General features: G+C 38.5%; 1 protein-coding gene across 4 annotated transcripts in view; it reads right to left on the bottom strand.

The window, feature by feature from the left end:
• The window catches only part of Gpr155 (G protein-coupled receptor 155), a 48,199-nt gene that overhangs the window by 5,065 nt on the left and 23,058 nt on the right, over nt 1-20,076 (bottom strand). For all 4 annotated transcript variants that reach the window (XM_090342606.1, XM_090342609.1, XM_090342608.1 and 1 more), the window contains exons 6-15: nt 19,919-20,002; nt 19,205-19,322; nt 14,602-14,686; nt 14,412-14,502; nt 12,144-12,354; nt 8,743-8,847; nt 5,697-5,833; nt 2,260-2,355; nt 634-698; nt 248-385 (exon numbers count right to left, since the gene is read on the bottom strand). In XM_090342606.1, coding sequence (XP_090198732.1) covers nt 248-385; nt 634-698; nt 2,260-2,355; nt 5,697-5,833; nt 8,743-8,847; nt 12,144-12,354; nt 14,412-14,502; nt 14,602-14,686; nt 19,205-19,322; nt 19,919-20,002 — 1,130 coding nt within the window. The remainder of the gene's footprint in view (nt 1-247; nt 386-633; nt 699-2,259; nt 2,356-5,696; nt 5,834-8,742; nt 8,848-12,143; nt 12,355-14,411; nt 14,503-14,601; nt 14,687-19,204; nt 19,323-19,918; nt 20,003-20,076) is intronic.

The following is a 20,076-nucleotide window of genomic DNA, read 5'->3' as shown; positions in this document are numbered from 1 at the left end:
CATAGCTCCACTTCCAGTTTTCTAGTGGTAAATTGGAGATAAGCGTCTCTGGTCTTTATGCCCAGCTGGCTTTGAACCCTGATCCTCAGATCTCAGCCTTCTGAGTAGCTAGGATTACAGGCATGATGTAGCTTTTTTATATGCCATTTCTTAAACAGTAAATGGACTCAGAACTGTTAGCCTGCTGAAATCCAAAATTAATCGTGTAAAATATAATTATCTGGAATCTATACTGGTAATGGCTTACCTTCTTTTCTTGACAATGTTTCTGATACAGAGGTCACGATGATAATGGATAAATTGTTGACAGGTCATTTTTATTTCCTCAGAAACAGGAGAGTCTCTGTTTTCTGCTGTTTCTTTATTATTCCATAGGAATTCAAGTCTGGAAAAAACCCCCACAATATTTAAGTAGCCTGTGTAAAGCACTGGGAATCCTTCCTGATCTATTACATATTTCAAAGCTAGCTGCAACAACCAGACACCTTCAGTTTCACCATTCACTTTCCTATTTTAAAAAAGCTGGGGGGGGAGGACCTGATCATTTTATAAAGGTTATGAAAATATTAGTATCTCAATACAATGGATTTTCACCTTTAGAGGGACATAGATTTATTTCAAAACTAAATTTACCTTCTTTTGAAAGGTAGGATGATTAAATGCTTGTCTAATCCAAAGATTCCAAAGGAAATAAATCCCTAGGAAAGAAAAACAAAGTTATTTTTTTCTGGATTCAACAATAAAATTTCAAGATTTATTATCTCTGAGTTCTTTCATTCAATGCTGTGCTCTACCACTTTGAGCCACAGATTCATTTCTAATTTTTTGGTGGTTAATTGGAGATAAGAGTCTTTCCTGCCTGGGCTGGCTTTGTGTTGTGATCCTCAGATCTCAGCCCCCTGAGTAGCTAGGATTAGCTGTGAGCCATCCAGCACCCAGAAGGCCTACTAATTATGACAGGTGATACAGATAAGCAACGAGCAACCATATTTCCATGGCAGTTTGCTGAAGAAAAATGAAAACATTTAAGGTCTACACATATTTCTCCTTCTTTTGGAAAAGAAATTTTTCTTACTCTGCTTATTTTTTAGTTGAAACTTTGGAAATTACAAAATTAATATAATTAAGATATTTTATTATAATAAATTAACTGTTACAGTTGGAATGTGAAGTGTCTCCCAAAATTCATGTATTAAAGGTGTAATCCCTGATACTCAATGTTAAAGGTAGAACTTTGAGAGGTGATTGGTACAGGAGGCTCTAACTTCATAAATGGACTAATCCATTGATGAGCTCATAGGTATTGGGAGAGAGGATCTAGTTGGAAGAAGTAAGTCACAGAGTAGAAGATTATCACTAAGGGTATCTCTGCTTGTTTGTCCTCCCCCCTCCCCTGCCCCCGGCTTCTCTTCCCTCTGTCTTTCCATCTCTCTCTCTCTCCTTCCCACCAGTTTCATAGGATGAGTATATACAGTAAAGAAAGTACAAGCTAAAGGCTTATGCTTATAATTCTAGCTACTCAGGATGCCGAGACCTGAGGATCAAGGTTTGAAGCCAGCCCAGGCAGAGAAGTCCATGAGATTTATATCTCCATTTAACCAGTAAAAGGTGGAGTGGTAGAGCTCAAGTGATAGATTGCCAGCCTTGAATGGAAAAAACCAAGCTAGAGCAGAAGGAACTGAGTTTAAGTCCCAATACTGGCACAAAAACAAACAAACGGGATGATGATATCTAAATGATGATGATATTTGCATTCATTGCTCTGGTGTTTAAGTGAGATAATGGTTGTGGAGTGTTTAACTATGATTGCCCCAAAGTAGACTCTCGTAAAGGCAACTATTATTTTTGATCAAAACTTATTTACATGCCACATTATACACTTACTATATAAGAAACATCAAAACATAAGCCAAATGGTGTTATCAACTCAAGTGTCTAAAGACTTAGAGAAGGTATTTCCCAAGGAGAATTTCTAAGATCATGAAAAGTTTAAAAAGAAAAATCAAGGCATCTTGTTCTTGCTTAAATTACTATCTTTTCTTCAAAACCAAAGTAAAGAACTGTTTGACACTTCTGGTTGGAGTACCCAGTGTACACTTTGATGATTTTAACCAATATGATAACTCACCTCTATGATAGCAGCAGCTATCAGCTGTCATATATACCAGCAGCTGGCAAACACAGTAAACCTTTCAATTCACCACCATCAAATTCACCCAGGAAAGCAAAAACCCCCTGAAGTTCTCAGTAAGTAAATACCTGGCCAAAGTTAAACACAGCACAAAAAAACTGCAACTCAACATACAGTTTTCCAGGCTCTTGGTTGAATAGCCACCACAAGCAACTAGAAAGATTCTGTAAAGAAAAGAAAAAAAGAATACTGAAGCACGCTAATAATTTCTCTTCATCCAGAACATAGTACAATAACTTGTCTACTTAATGATTAGGGGGAAAGATGAAAGGGGAAAAACACTGAGAGACTATAAAGGCTTTGTCGTTCAAACAAGAGGTTTCAACCTCTCCTCCTGACAGATGTCATTCAAACAGCATCTATTCTCATCAGACTTGAAGCAAGAAGACATGAGCCATAAAACAGAAGCTTACATAATACACCAGGACTGCCAACTAGCCTAAGACAGGACAGATTTTAAAATTAGTCCCACACAATGAAAACAATTATATCACTAAGCAATAGTTCTTGGCAACATGTCTCATTTTTTGGCTTTTGTTCTTAAGCAGCGGTTAAAGTGCTGTTAGCTGATATCATACTATATAAGTAATGAGAATCCTAGTGTGAAAAGATTTCATAGGTTATGCAGTCCATCTCCCATCTCTTTAGAGCCAGTTACGCTTGCACCATGTTAAAAAATATATTACAGGGCCAGGAGTTTGGCCTAGTGGTTAAAGTGCTTGCCTAGCATGCATGAGGACCCGGGTTCGATTCCTCGGTACCACATACATAGAAAAAAGCCGGAAGTGGTGCTGAGGCTCAAGTGGTAGAGCTCTAGCCTTGAGAAAGTCCAAGGACAGTGCTCAGGCCCTAAGCTCAAGCCCAGGACTGGCAAAAAAAAAAAAAAAATATATATATATATATATATATTACAATGACTGAAAATTCACTAAAGAGGATATGCAACTAATTTTAAAACCCTTTAATAATTAAAGAAATGCATGTATTCCAAAATAAGGTGCTATCATTCATTTATAAATTATTATTATTATTTTTTTTTTGCCAGTCCTGGGCTTGAGCTCAGGGCCTGAGCACTGTCTTTGGACTTTCTCAAGGCTAGAGCTCTACCACTTGAGCCTCAGCACCACTTCCGGCTTTTTTCTATATGTGGTACCGAGGAATCGAACCCGGGTCTTCATGCATGCTAGGCAAGCACTTTAACCACTAGGCCAAACTCCCGGCCCTCATTTATAAATTATTAAGTATTTAATAATATCTAATACTAGTCAGGGCAATCTATAGAGCTAGACTACACTTCTGAAAACCAATTTAATACAATGAGCTCCAGGGGCCGGGAGTTTGGCCTAGTGGTTAAAGTGCTTGCCTAGCATGCACGAAGACCCAGGTTTGATTCCTCGGTACCACATATAGAAAAAAGCCGGAAGTGGTGCTGAGGCTCAAGTGGTAGAGCTCTAGCCTTGAGAAAGTCCAAGGATAGTGCTCAGGCACTGAGCTCAAGCCCAGAACTGGCAAAAAACAAAACAAAACAAAACAAAACAAAACAAAAAAAACAAAATAGAATGAGCTCCAAGTGGCAGATGTTTATATGCTTTGATCCAGGTTTCTCAGCGTTGGGAATCTACTAGTAAGTAACCTGCATGGAGCTATTTATTAGGACATTTTTTTTGTCTGATCCTTATATTTATTAGGACATTTTGAAAGCATGCTAGTGAGGTGATGAATGCCTGAAATCTTAGCTACTTTAGAGGTGGTTCAAGGCTAGTCCCAACAAAAAGTTCAGAAGACCTTGTCTGAACCAATAAGAGCTGTGCATGGTGGCACATGCCTGTCATCCTAAATACACAGCAAGCATAAAAAGGAGCATCATGGTCCAGGCCAGCCTGAGGTCCTATTAAAAAATAAAGTGAGCCAAGCACCAGTAGCTCACACCTATAATTGAAGCTACTCAGAAGGCTGGGATCTGAGGATCACAGTTCAAACTCAACTCAGGCAGAAAAGGTTGTAAGACTTTTTGGGGGGTGGGGGTGGGATTATGGGGCTTGAAATAGGCCCGGGAGCTGTCCCTGAGCTCTTCAGCTCAAGGCTACCGCCCTACTCTTGAGCCAAACCCCACTTCGAGTTTTCTAGAGGCTAATTGGAGATAAGAGTCTCAGGTTCTTTTGTGCCTAGGCTAGCTTTGAACCTTCATCCTCAGATCTCAGCCTGCTGAATGGCCAGGATTACAGGTGTGAGCCACCAGTGCTGGGTTAAGGCTATAGACTCTTATCTCCAATTAACCACTAGAAAACTAGAAGTGACAGTGTGGAGAAAGTCCTATCCCTGAATAAAAGGGATAGCACTCACTCAGGTCCTGAGTTCAAGCCCCAGACTGACAAACAAACAAATAAAGCAAAAAAGGTTTGGGGCATGGCTCAAGTAGTAGAGTGCCTGCCTCATAAATGCAAGGTCCTGAGTTCAAACTTCCTGAAAAGCCATTTAAAGCAATGGTTATGGACACTAGGTAGTAACATTAAAATAATGAAATAATTGAAAAAAAACTGGTTAAAATGATGAAAACTATGTTAAAAATTAGAAACAGACTCTATATCATAAAAATAAAAACAATAGAAGCAGAGGTAAGAGTGTGAAATCTAGTGGTGGTAAGCACTTAAATCTTAGCATTGAGCTAGCTAAGGCAGAAGGATCTAGAATTTGAGGCCAACCTGGGCTACATGGCAAGGTAAAGATCAGTCTCAGTTACCTAGTAAAACCCTATCTCAAGAAACTAAAGTTCAGGAGAGGCAGAAAAGTTCAAGACCCCTTCTCAACACACAGCTGGGTGGTGTGGTGCCTGGCTGTCATTCCAAGCTACATGGGAGGAGCTCAGGGGTGTGCTAAGGTGGGACACAAGACCCTATCCTAAAAATAACCAGTAGAAAAATGGCTGGAGACATGGCTTGGCAACAGAGCATTTACATAGCAGTTTCATGGCTCTGAGTTCAAACCCCAGTACTACAACAAAGAAAAAGAAAAGAAAGGAGTAGTATATTGGATTTCTTAAACTTTTCTCTATGGATGAAAAGCTTATTTTCATAATTAAAGTTAGTTTTTAAAGTTTCTTTTGTGAATGTGTGTGTATGGCTAATTAGAGATAAGTCACACACAAACAGACTTTCCTGCCTAACTTGTCTTTGAACCATAGTCCTCAGAATTCATCCTCCTGAGTAGCTAGTTTGGTAGGCAGGATAATTTTTTTGCAACTGCCTATCCTCTCCTTTTGGTCAGTCAAGTACATTCAGAGTGACTTTTCACCTAATGTGGAAATGCATGTTTCTGCCAAATCCTGTCTTCAAAGAATGAGAAACAAACAAGTATGTGAAAACAGAACAGCTGAATGGAGTATTTAGACAGCAGAGTCATGTGAATGAGTTTGTTCCCTGCCCTATGGCTCAAGACTAGAATTCAGATGGCCTATCTACCATACTCATGAAAAGAGCCCTGAAACAAAAATAGATGAAACATTTACAGCAAACAAGCCAATAATGAGAAGAAGACACAGCAGGACATGTCTTGTCAGTTGCTGATCCCCACTCTGCAAATACTGTTCTTCTTCTTGGGCTAATATGCAGCTCTGGGAGTTACACCGGCTCACACAGGGATCATCTGTGGAACAGAAAGCACAAGTTGTAATCAGAGTGGTTTATTTGAATGCATTTTAAATTTATAATGACTTCCTAAGTGAAACAACAAGGAACCATGTTCAGCTAAGGATCAGTATTTAATGTTTGATGAAATTGGAGAAGAGCTATCTCATGCTGTTAATTATAGTTTTTTGTTTTTTTTTTTGCCAGTCGTAGGCTATGAACTCAGGGCCTAGGCACTGTCCTTGGGCTTTTTTCTCAAGGCTAGTGATCTACCACTCAAGCTACAATACCACTTCTGGCCTTTCTATGTATGTGGTACTGAGGAATTGGACCCAGGATTTTGTGCATGCTAGGCAAGCACTTTACCACTAGGCCAAACTCTTGGTCATATAGAAAAGTTACCTTTATATAATTTAGCAATTGTCTATGAATAATTTGTCATATCAATGCATTGTATATTAATATTTTAAATAAATTTATATGTAATTTTTAAAAGTTAAATTAGTAACTCATATGTCATCTATGAGAAATCTGTATTTGAGCCACATGTACCCTATTATAATCTATTTTGGCTGACAGTAAAATATACTATTACTATTATCCTTTATGAAAGAGTTTAAAATTTGCCCTAGGCAGGGCCCTTAAGCTGCAAATAAATATTATACACTAAGTTTTATTCACATATAAAACCAAACCTAAATCACCCTTATCTCTCCTGAAACAGAAATGAGGGAACTTTCATAAGAAATTTCAATCTTATCACTACACTAAATATGTCAGTAAAAGTAAAGGAAAATACTTTCACATAATACATTAATGTCCAGTCTTAAACAAGTCAGTTTTAAAACATAATTTCATAGCTCTTACCCTCAAACTAAAAATTTGTATTTTTAGACTGCTGTAAATAATAGGATATAGACAGTACAAAAAAGGTGCCTCTGACAGGCTGAGCACTCCGTGGCTTACCTCTGTAATCTTAGCTACTCAGGAAGCTGAGATCTTAGCACTGAGGTTCGAAGCCAGGAAAACCCATGAGACTCTTATCTCCAATAAATGGCCAGAAAAACAAAAGTGGTGTTGTGACTCAAAGTAGTAGAGTGCTAGCCTTCAACACAAAAGCTCAGGGGCAGCAGCCTGAGTTCAAACTCCATGAGTGATCAAAAAAGTAAAGAAAGGAAGTAAAGAAGGAAGGAGGGGAGAGAGGGAGGGAGGGAAGGAGGAAGGGGGAGAGAGAGGAAGGAAGGAAGAGAGAAAGGAAGACAGTCTGAAGAAGGGAGGGAGGGAGGGTGGGAGAGAAAGGAAGGAAGGAAGGAAGGAAGGAAGGAAGGAAGGAAGGAAGGAAGGAAGGAAGGAAGGAAAAAAGGAAAAAAGGAAGGAAGAAAGAAAGAAAGAAAGAGAAAAAAGAAAGGAAAAAGGAAAAATGGGCCTTTGCAGCCCTGACTCATCTAATTCTAGCTGCTACTCACAGGCTGAGATCTAAGGATCTAAGTTCACCGCCAACCAGGAAAGACAGTCTGTGAGACTCTTATCTCCAATTAGCTGGTGAAAAGGTGAAAATGGAGGTGAGGCTCAAGTGGTATATATATATATCAGTAGCTCAATGTGTATACATATATAATATATAATATATATCTAATACATGTCTGCTCATTAAATATATAGTAGCTCTCTCTATATATATATTTTATATATATTCAGAGTTTTGTGCCTGCTAGGAAAACATTCTTCTGCTTGAACTATGCCAGCAGTCCATTTACTTTTTAGTTTCTCAGAAATGTCCTCATGCTGACTTCTCTGGGCCGACCTACCATTGTGGTCCTCTATCGCTTCCTCTTCAGTAGCTGGTACCAGAGGAATGCACCACCACCTTTAGCCTAAAAGATTATTTCTTTCAAAGATTTTTTCCCTCCTATATAAAGACATATTTAAAGCATAAAGATTCATAATTAATTAAGCACTATTTAATTAGTCCTGATCCTGTGGGTAAAGAGAGGGGAAAGTCTCAGCTTTTAAAACAGAACCAGAAAGAGAGAGAAAGACAGAAAGACAAGACAGACAGACAGAGACAGATAAACAGAGAGAGCCACAAAGGCAATGCTACCTTTAGAGTAGACTTCTTAGATTTATGAGATAATTTTCACCCTCTAGGGATTGTATCCAGGGCTTCACAGATGCACTCTACTACTCAGCTACATCCTTAGCCAATGAGTTAAACTCGTTGGAGAATGTGTGTGTGTGTGTGTTTTGGTGTTGTTCTCAGTATTGAAGTTTAAATTCAGGGCTTTGTGCTTGCTTTGCAAGTGCTCCTCCACTTGAACCATGTCCCCAGCTATTTTCTCCTTTTTAATTATTTTTCAAGTAGGGTCTCATATTTCTGCTTAGGGCTGGCTTTGAACTGATATCCTCATATCTCCACTTCCTGAGTAGCTAGGGTGCTACCCACTTGACCAGAACTTCATTTTTTCTCCAGTGACTATTCTATCGGCACTATCCATCTGTCTGTCTGTCTGTCTGTCTGTCTGTCTATCTATCCATCTATCTTTTTTTGTTGGCTGTGGGACTTGATCTCTGGGCCTCAGAGTTCAATGCTTAATGCTGCTAGTGTCCTACCACTTTGAGCCACAGTACCAGTGCCACTTCTGATTTTTTGGTTAATTGGAGATAAGAGTCTCACAACTTTCATGCCTAGGCTGGTTTTGAACCACGATCCTCAGATCTTAGCCTCCTGAGTAGCTAGGATTACAAGGGCGAGCTACTATGTGTGGCAACACAATTATCTTATCAGCACTCTTCCCTATCATACTTGACAATCCATATCTTTAATCCATATTCTGTAGTGTTACAGCTTCTATGGAAAAATCCTATTCAGAATTCTCTTAAAGCCTATGAAAAAGGACTCTTCTGTTCATGAATCCTGGAGACACTTACTTTTCTCAAATGAAGGAGTCACAGGTCTACTGCTGCTTGTGTTTGCTACTGGTTCTGTTGATGGACAGTGTAATTCCCCATTTCCTATAGAGCAGGAGCAGCAACCTATACAGATAAAATAATATGAAGGTGGATCTCAACCACACAAAAACGGACAAGTTCAAAAGATGCCAGAGAAAACTAAACAAACCAGTCCCCCTCATGCAGCCTCCATAGAAATGTTTCTGTGTGATAACTATCAAGAAATATCCTCTACAAAAGTTCACATTTAAATAGTGCCAGGCAGTGTCAGTTCCTTTACCACATTGTCCCCTCACTGCACGAGATAAGGAAAAATACTTTTATCCATGCTGTTTTTCTTCCACTGTGCTTTGAGAACCAAAAATTCAAACATTTTCCTAAAACATTTTATCAGTCCTTAAAAAAAGTATACATCAATGCACTAATGATTAGTGTGGAAAATTCAAACTTGCTGGCCTAAATTTGAAAGCTTTCATTCTGTGACTTGGCCTCTCTCCCTACCTGTCTGCCCAGCCCTTTTATTCAATGAAAAGCCTTCTCTTCTTTCAAGACAATTCTTTCGAGTCCTCAACAAGTCTCATCTGTGCCTGGGCTGATAAAATCCTCTCCTTTAAGTTCAGCTCACAATTCACTTCTTTTAAGAGCCTGTATCCTATTAGTATAGAAGATTCAGCAAAAACAATTACATACTTTTTTCTTTTCAAATATATACTGCTGAATATGTCTTGCTGATTTATAACCAGAGGGTTTACAGAAGTCACACTGAGACATCTGCTATAGAGCTATGATTTTTCCTCTATATAGTCAGAGGAGTGCATGAAGGACACTTTAAAACATCTCACACTTACATAGATATGGGTTATAATAGAATAATAACTTCAATGATAAACTTAAAATTTAATATGCTAGAAAAATGATTCATTCTTAGGCTTAACTTCTCATTGATAATGTGTTAAAATTCTGCAGGGATAGTCTCAAAAACAGAAAAGATTTCAAAGCATAAAATTAAACTATTACAAATGTCTTTCTAAATTTAAGATAAAAATTCTACCTCAAGGTTATTATAGAATCACAGATTAATACAAAAGAAAATAGATTATCTGACCCAGCTCTCTTGAAATACATGGTGCTTAAATAAGCTAATATTAAGAAAACATATATAAGCCCAGCCATTCCAATGACATATGTATAGGGAATGAGCCCATGAATGTACACATACACACACGTTGCGTGCATGCATGCACACACATATACGTGAACACAAGCACACAACAGCTATCATAAGATATTATGATAGGTTCTCCATGACATGCATAGGGTTTATAAATAGCCCATCAGTTTTCTCTTTATTAACAAAACCACTGATCTCAAAATAGGCTAATTTTCTTCCAATCCTAATTCCACACTAATAACACAAATGCGTAGCAAGGAACAGAGATAAATGAGCATTTTTAATGACCAAGATTTGGGAAAGCTAGGATAGACACCTAAGTACAATATGTGTTAATACCTCTAAAACAGAGGATCAGGAGTTAGGAAAGAGAATATTTTCACCAAGTCTTTTTTTGTTTGTTTGTTTGTTTTGTTTTGTTTTGTTTTTGCCAGTTCTGGGGCTTAAACTCACAGCCCTTAAGCCCCGGGGCTTAAATTCATTGTCCCTGGGCCACTTATTTTTTTGTCAGTTGTGGGGCCTGGGTGCTGTTCCTGAGCTCTTCAGCTCAAGCCTAGTGCTCTACCTCTTGAGCCACAGCACCATTTCTGGTTTTCTGGTGATCAAATGGAGATAAGAATCTCATGGACTTTCATGGCTGTGCTGGCTTTGAACCATGGTCCTCAGAGCTCAGCCTCCTGAGCAGCTAGGATTACAGGCATGAGCCACCAGTGCCCAGCTTCCCTGGGGTACTTTTGCTCAAGGATAACACTTGAGCCATAGCACTACTTTTGGCTTTTTCTGTTTATGTGTACTGAGGAATCAAACCTAGGGCTTCATGTATGCTAGGCAAGCACTCTACCACTAAGCCACCTTCCCAGGCCTAAACACATTTTTTGAAATAGCAGTATCCAAGGCTACTTCAGAGAATCATGACCTAACTTATTCATCTACTTAACAAATGTCTGTAAGTATACTTAGGTCCTGAGGTTATAATGACAGGTTAAGTCAGACCCCTTATTGTATGCTAGGTTATACAAACCTCTTAAAAAAGTAGATAGAGGGGCCAGGAGTGTGTCCTAGTGGCAGAGTGCTTGCCTCACATGCATGAAACCCTGGGTTCAATTCATTGGTGTCACAGCCAGTGGTGCTATGGCTCAAATGGTAGAGTGCTTGCCTTGAGAAAGCTCAAGGAGTATGCCCAGTCCCTCAGTTCAAGCCCCAGGATTGGCAAAAACAAAAACAAAAATATCCAACCCAGTGAGATAAAAGTAAGCTGGGCACTGGTGACTCATGCCTGTAATCCTAGCTACTCAGGAGGCTGAGATATGAGGATCACAGTTCAAAGCCAGCCTGGTATAAATAAGACTCTGTGAGACTCTTATTTCCAATTAACCACCAGAAAACCAGACGTAGTGCTATGGCTCAAAGTGGTAGAATGCTAGCCTTGATCCAAAAAACTCAGGGATAGGGCCCGGGCCCCACATTCAAATCCCATAACTGATAAAAACAAAATTCAGTGAAAGGATCAGGGGTGTAAACTCTTCTAGCAAGCACTGAGGTCCTGGGCCTAATTGCTAATATTACTAAATGACATAATTCCTGAACTCAGTTTTGAAAAGGAAAATGGTCAACATGCTCACAAGAATAAAATTCTGATGACATTAGAAATGACCTAACAGAGAAATCAATAAATTTGGATTTGAAAGCCATGAAGTAGAATAAAGACAGATGTAAGTGACAGTTTGGGGCAAAGCATGGGGTTCAATAGTGTAGACAGGAGAGAGCGGGAGGGGGTGGAGGAAGAATAGGGTCCTCGCAGGGCATGGCGAGGTTAAGGAACATCTTAGACCTTACCAACATACTCACAAAGACATAAAAAGTAAATTTGAAAGCTCTTCCTGTTATGACCGTGATTCAAGTTCTTATGAAAATACCTATAGGTGTATAGCATAGCCTGATGATAGAGTGCTTGCCTAGCATGCATGAAGCCCTGGGTTTGATTCCTTGGTACCACGTACACAGAAAAAGCTAGAAGTAGTGGTGTGGCTCAAGTGGTAGAGCACTAGCCTGGGGAAAGCTCAAGGACAGTGCCCAGGCCATGAGTTCAAGTCCCAGGACTGGCAAAAAAATATTCAGAATAATTCAAGGAATGTCCTTTACACAAAACTCTTAGGATTATATACTATAACGATACGGGCCAGGTTTTAAAAAGTATAAAGGCTCACACCTGTTTCTGGGATAGAGCTTGTGAGAAGTTCTGGTTCATTAGTTGGTGCTGGACTCTCCTCAGTAGCAGTGTTGGCAGGCTCCACTGGTTTGTGGTTCTGTGGCTGGCCAAAACCTTCGTAGTGTCCTGCCTGGGTAGTGCGGTTCATGCCCATGAGTGACACACCCGCTATCAGGATGCTGCAGAACAGGGTGACTGCTGTGGTGATCATCTGCCGGCATTTGGAAATGATGTTAGTTTTTTTTTCCTCCCACAATCCCATCATGTTGCTAACCTAAGAGTAGATTAAGTGCAGTGTGTGTGTGTGTGTGTGTGTGTGTGTGTGTGTGTGACACCTGTATTTAAACTCAGTATCTTATTCTGTCACTCATTCTAGCACCTGAACCATGTTGCCAACTCCAATAATATTTTTGACAGAAAATAGATTGGCATAGTTTTAAATGTAACAGTGGGTCTTAAAATTGGACAAGATGAAAGGAATGTAAATTACTTATAAAGAAATTAGGGTTTACTTATACGTTTTTTCTATATGCTTTGTGGTATAAAATTTGGTTAGTGTTATAGCCCTCAGTTTCCTTTATGAGTAATGAGAATGATTATTTGTAGACCTTTGCTTGACTGTTAAGATTTTGCAGTAGTTCAAGCATAGTTCAACTAGAGGCTTCCTTATGGCAATGATAATAAAAATAAGTCATTATAGCTAGCACTTAGTAGAACTAATGAGAAACTAGCACTAATGTAAATCTTTATCATAAAATGAAATTAAATTCAAAATTGAAAGACAGAGGAAAAGGGTAAGAAATCAAAATCACTGGAAGATATTCCTGAAAAACACATATTCTTTGGTCCTATCCTAAAGTATTCAGCAGGTCCCACAGACCATATACCTTAACACTATTCTAATACACTTCAGGTACATTTTTTCTGAACTTAATACTTTTTTCATGTATTTTTATTGTAATTAATACAAGGGTTACATTTTATTTGCTTAATAGAAGGTGCATTACTTCACAAACATGATACCCTTTCTCACGTTTTTTTTTTTTTTTTTGCCAGTCCTGGGCTTGAGCTCAGGGCCTGAGCACTGTCCTTGGACTTTCTCAAGGCTAGAGCTCTACCACTTGAGCCTCAGCACCACTTCCGGCTTTTTTCTATGTATGTGGTATCGAGGAATCGAACCCGGGTCTTCATGCATGCTAGGCAAGCACTCTACCACTAGGCTAAACTCCCGGCCCCCCTTTCTCATGTTTTAAGCCGCATTTCCCTCCCTCCACCCTGCCCCTCATCTTGTTTTCCCCCTTTCCTATCCTATTTCAAATAACCAAATAAGTATATACACAATATATCAGATAACAAGGTAAAATACTGTAACAATATGAGATAGCCAAGGGGCAGCAAAAGAGATGAGAAATAACATAGTACATTAAAGACAACAAACATTCATTATATGGCTTTTGTTTCTATATCCTGGAGGTCCTTTCATTTAGTGTCATTGTATACGGCCTTATGTATCTAGGTTTTTTTCTATTGTAAATCTCTGCTAGGAAAGCCAAAGGTTCCTACTCATTATGACAAATGAGAGAAACCATTAAGCCTACTGAACTTTATACTTTTAAAAGGATTAAAAGTCAAGAGTCTGACATTTACCATTCTTGCTCAGTTATTGAGTCGTCTTAAATGAACAGGTTTTTCTCTCCAATAAAGGAAATGGAAAGTGTTTTACAGCAGAATTCATTAAGTTTTGAACATTTAGAAATCCTTGCGGAGCGCCGGTCACACACAGCTAAGCTACTCAGGAGGCTGAGATCTGGGGATCATGGTTCAAAGCCAGTCCAGGCATGAAAGTACGTGAGACTCTTCTCTCCAATTAACCATGAGAAAACCGGAAGTGGTGCTGTTGCTCAAGTGGGAGTGCAATAGCCTTGAGCTGAAGAGCTCCAGGAGAGCGCCCAAGCCCAGAGTTCAAGCCCCTTAACCAGCAATAAATAAATAAATAAATAAACTCCTCAGCTAAAAATACTTAGACATATTTAGCATATTTTGAAGTGTCACAAAGGGTATAGGATCACTAATGTGATATAAAAGAAATTAGATGTGTTAAACTTGTCATTTGAAATATGGTATAAAATCAATGTTAATAAATTCTTTAATAAAAAAGAAATTAGATGGATTTTTAAAAAATTAACTTTAATGTAAGTATAGCAAGGTACATTAGCAAGCTCAAAAAAGACATTCTCAAGAACATAACTGCCAATAAACTCCTCTCACCTGCTCTTTTCCATAAAAGAAGGCTGAGTCAATGCTATCTCCATTGTGTTTCCCAGTTATCAAAAGCACACCAACAAGGAGAGCAGGAATTCTAAAATAACAAGGGTGATTGAGCGAAAAGAGTGAATGGCAACTCAATTATGTGTAAATAAGGAAACATGAGTAAACATGGAGAAAACTACCAACTTACCCCCAGCCAGATATTATGATGAGTCCAACAGGAATTTCAATACTCTCTCTTTTTTTCAAAAGAAATAAAGAAATTGCCAGAAGGCCTGAGAATAAGAAACAAAGACGGAAAGAAAAATAATTATTCTTGATAGCTTCCCTTGAAGTTAGGGCCAGGGTGCTGTCCTTGAACTTCTTTGCTCAAGGCTAATGCTCTGCCACTTCAGCTATAGCACCATTTCCAGCTTTGGAGGGGCAAAGTGGAAATAAGTGTCTCATGGGGATTTTTCTGCCTAGGCTGGCTTCAAACTGTGATCCTCAGATCTCAGCCTCCTACGATTACAGGTGTGCACCATCAGCTCCCAGCTTTCTTCTCTTTCTTCTTTTTTTCCTTCCTTCCTTCCTCTCCTCTGCTTCCTTTCTTCCTTCCTTCCTTCCTTCCTTCCTTCCTTCCTTCCTTCCTTCCTTCCTTCCTTCCTTCCTTCCTCTCTCTCCCTCCCTCCCTCCCTTCCCTTCCTTCCCTTTCCTTCCCCTTCTCTTCCACTCTCCTCCTCTTCCCTTCCCTCCCTCCCTTCTTTCCTTCCACCTTATTCAGCATTACAGTATAGATTTGCCCCCAGATTTCCTTCTGCTAAATAAATGCTGTCCAAAATATTTTGGAGTGAGTTTCTTTAGTTTAAAACCATTCATGTATCCCTTTCCATATTGTTTCTTAACTCAAATTGTGTTTCATCAAAGAAGATGTTTTTAAAAAGAATCTATTTTATTTTTTTGACTAGTACTAAATTTAAGTACAATAATTGAAGCTATGGGGCCAGGAGTGTAGCCTAGTGGTAGAGTGCTCACCTTGCATGTAGGAAGCCCTAGGTTGATTCTCCTGTACCCGGGAAAAAGCTGGAAGTGCTGCTGTAGCTCAAGTGGCAGAGCACTAGCTTTGAGTGAAAGTGTCCAATGACAGTGCCCAGGCCCTGAGTTCAAGCCCCGGGACTGACAAAAAGAAAAATTTAAACTATATATGGTAGATTCAGGGGAGAATTCCAACTGTATAACTCCCCTGAGCAATGTAGTAATAATATTTAATGTATATATATGAAAATGCAACCAGGTAAGTTGAGGGGATGAGTGGTGTTGGGAGAGTTAGGTGACATTGATCAAGATGCACTATAGTCACAAAATGACATGTTGAACTGACACTGATGTATAATGAAAGACAAGAAAAAAGAAAATATTAACTATAAACAGAAATATTCTAAGAACATTCCATTCTTTTGATGCTATGACATTCTAACAATTCTTCTTCTTTTGGGAGGGAGGCAGTCCCAGGGCTTGAACTGAGGGCCTGAGCGCTGTCCCTGAGTTTTTGTGCTCCAGGCTAGTGTTCTACCACGTGAGCCACAGCTCCACTTTGGTGTTTCATGGGTGATAAGAGTCTCACAGACTCCTGCCTAGGCTGGCTTCAAACAGCAGCTCTCAGGTCTCAGTCTCCTGAGTAGGATTGCAAGGATGAGTCACTAAAGCCTGGCTACAAGTTGTATTTTTAGGAAATGTGTCAAGTTTAGTATAGTGATGGAATTGAATACAAACATGGTATATCATGTTTGTATACTGTCTACAACATACCATATATAACACAAATATCAAAATTTTCAAATTCTTGAACTTTCCTTATACTCAATCTTTAATACAAGTGACACCTTATTTAATAAATTCTATAGAACTATAAACTGGGAAGGGACCCATGTTTCAAATTAACAAATTAACATCTTTTTGTAGATCAGGCAACAAGGGTTTGCCAAGTCACATAACCAGCAGAGGGCAGAGCTGGTTTAGAGACCCACTCTTCTGATGCAGGAAATAATTCAAGTACTTCTCAAACTTAGATCTGGGATCCCTGGAGGTCCTAAGCTATATTTTTTCAAGATTTGTAAATAGATTTATATCTAAGAAGCCTCTTTGGTTTATTTTTAGTGATCACCATCTGATCCCCACCTAATAGCCAAGTACAGCCTGGTGATTTCAGAGCTTACATTTGACTATCTATTGAATTTGAGTAGAGAAAGCTAAATGATATCCAAACATGCAAAATTTCTGTGGTAGTTTGAAGTAGTAATACAACCACATCAAAATCCTTTATATGGAGGTAAAGACCAGCAAAACTAAAAACCAGGGAAGTGAATTCCATTTTACATTTCAAGCTATGATGTACATCAACAAAACAATAACAAAACAAGATCTTTTGTTATCTTTATTAACACTGCTATGTAAAATTACTGGGCTGGCAACTTCATTTGCATATAACCCATAAATGTTGCTTTCATGGGTGAATATAAACAATTCATACCTAGATTTCAGATTGTGCAGATTAAATAACACTGTGCTAGAATTAACATAAATCTATCGTTAGGTCCTCAATACATTTGTATACTTTCTAGTGTCAGGTTTTCAAAGTACCAGGGAAACAAATGACAGATCGCAAAGGGGGACCGATTGTGTTACGATCATCAGGTCACTCTTCAAGACTCTACTGTTTACCATCCTGCCTTGTGAAGAGAACCAAGTACTGCAAGGCAGAATCTAGTCCTGTGTTTTGTGAAGGAAGCTGTGTGGTGTCCTGCTTAAATCTGTTTAACTCTTTGGGCCTGTTTTCCTTTTGCTTTTGCAAAAGCAAAAGGACTTAAACAAGATTATCACCAGATTATATTTTTGGAATTGTTATACGTTTAATGTGCATTTGAACAATTTCTAATTAGTGTGTGAAACCTCTACTTCATTGACATAGACTGGATTGAAGTTTAAACACTAGTTCAACTTTAAGGAAACTATACAAGTGGTATGCAGATAAGACAAAAATTGGTAGGAAACTCTGCAAAAGAGTAAAACTAAAAATGAGTGCACAGGCAATTTTAAAATATGCTTTTGAGTCTACAGTTCTGCTGTACGTTAGTATTCTGAAGGTTACAGGGACACTTCATTGGAGTCAGAACAACATTAAACAGATTTTGGCATGTATGTGTGAACAAGGGGCAAGCTGGGGCTTCTGATAATCTATTTACTGTCCTACTCTCATGATAAATTTTACCTGAATAAAACTGGGTATTAGAGATCAAGTTGGTCCACCTATATTTTGGAATGATTATCTTAGGTTCCTTTAATTTGCCATCCCATAAAAACTCTTATGTTTGGCGAGATGTACTTGCCTGAAGAAGCACAAAGCAAGTTAGGTGCTAGTTGGTATCTCTTTATGGGGCTGAGATCTGAGGATCTTGGCTGAAAGCCAGACTCAGCAGGAAAGTCTGTGAGACTCTATCTCCAATTAACCACTAAAAAGCCAAAAGTAGAGCTGTGACTCAAGTGATAAAATACTAGTCTTGAGCAAAAACATACAGGGTCAGTACCCAGGCCCTGAGTTTAAGCCCCAGGACTTTGCACATGTGTACACACATACATACATGGCATCACTTGCACTAAATTTTCATCTGCAATTCTTCATCATATTGTTGCCTCAACTAAAGGCTGTGGATCTAGATAGGACTTGCTTTTGACCCTGAAGACATGAAATCAGAGGTTGCCTTTTGTAGCTACTTCTAGATACTAGATACTAGCCTCCACACCATGTTCCTTTCTGCAATATTTTACAGGTTTAAATTTATAATGTGAATACAAAGTAGCCAGACAATTTTTCACAAATATACCAGAACGACTGTATTTTTTTTTCTTTTTTCTTTTTTCTTTTTTGCTAGTCCTGGGCTTGAGCGCAGGGCTTGAGCACTGTCCTTGGACTTTCTCAAGGCTAGAGCTCTACCACTTGAGCCTCAGCACCACCTCCACCTTTTTTCTATGTATATGTTACTGAGGAATTGAACCCGGGTCTTCGTGCATGCTAGGCAAGCACTCTACCACTAGGCCAAACTCCCGGCTCCAGAATGTCTATATTGAAATATACTCCATACTTCAAAATAGCAAGGAGTTGAAACATTTTGAGTATGTTTTCTGGAATGAGAAACAGTCATTCTCATTGAGTTATGTCCTATTTCCATACGCTTTTGTTTTTTTTTTCTACTTTGCTTGTTCTCACATTACACTCCCGTATGTTTATTAACGAATATAGTACCACTGGAGGAATGCCTACCATGCACCAGACATAAATTCCCGTTCTTCCTTTTATCTTTCAAATAATGCTGCTGTAATTACATTTCATAGGCAAAGACACTTTAGTCCTACAAAATAATTTGTATAAGGCATAGCAACAGTTTTCCAGTTCAGCAGGATTTCAGTGATAAGCTCTGGAAAATACCTCATACACTTCTGCCCACTCTTGCCTTTCTCCACCTGCCTCTAAAACTTATCTTCTTTGCCTTCAAAAGGGAGCTCTTGTGCCTTCAAAGGGGAGTTATGCTAAGAGTGGCCTAGAGCTAATGACGCCAAGGAAAAGGACAGTGTGGCTGGAAGGCCTGTGAGCCCAGGCAGAAATGGAGCACATCAGAAAACAGTACTCAGCTTTGTAGGCCTTAGTGAGCACCTGGATCCTGTACCAACTGATTTCAAATAAGTCACTAGAAGCTGAGTTCCTCTAGGAGTGAGAGAGAGGAGAACAGATCTTAGTGTTCATTCATGATCCAACTTACCTGTCCACAGGTAGGTGCTATACAGGGAACTGTACAATAGAACAAACACCAAAATTTGTCCAACAAAATTTTTTTCTTTAACAAAATTCCATATCATCATTCCAGCACAGACAATAGACTAAAGAAAAACATTATTAAAAGATTTTGTAAATAGCTAATCCAATCGTATAATGCGTTAACAAAAATAACTTTTAAGCTACTCATAGAAAATATCATTCATTTTCAATTATTGTTGAGCAATTATAAACTATTATAAACTAGTTACACTAACATTTCAAGTTTTGTGATGATAAATCTTTTTATAGTCTCTAATAAAGTATATATTCAATAAAATACATGACTATATCCTAAATTTCAACTTTATATTTAGTAATGGTGTACAAAGAAATTGCTAAGCTTCTTTTTTGTATTAGTTGAAAGATGCAAAGATTCAACTAGAAAAATATGGCTGAGTTCAGGTTTTAATGAAAATGTGATTTTTATTAAAATATAATTATTATCCATTTCCATTATTAGCCTCAACTTATTATTTAAGGCCTATTACAATATTTAATATATCAGTTCATAAACAAATCATAGGGTATAATTTTATTTGGTAATAATTCTGATTTTATAACTGAAAAAACATTTCAAAGGAATTTTTTCCTGTTCAGTGGAATAGTTTCCCTGCAAACCATAGTCCCATTGGTACAAAATATCCACAGATATACTAACCTGGGCAATGAGTAAGTTGGTAGTAAGCATATGCGGAAGCTGTTTATATTTCTTACTCAAGAGAAGAATAGCCAGAGACCAGATCTTAAAGACAAAAGGTTCAAAAGTTATTGCTGCTTCTGAATCTTTATAATTATTTCTTAAATACACATTGATTA

Source organism: Megascapheus bottae, chromosome 12, assembly GCF_031878675.1.
Source record: "Megascapheus bottae isolate mThoBot1 chromosome 12, mThoBot2.hap1, whole genome shotgun sequence".
NCBI lineage: Eukaryota > Metazoa > Chordata > Mammalia > Rodentia > Geomyidae > Megascapheus > Megascapheus bottae.
This window is presented reverse-complemented; position numbering and strand designations above follow the sequence as displayed.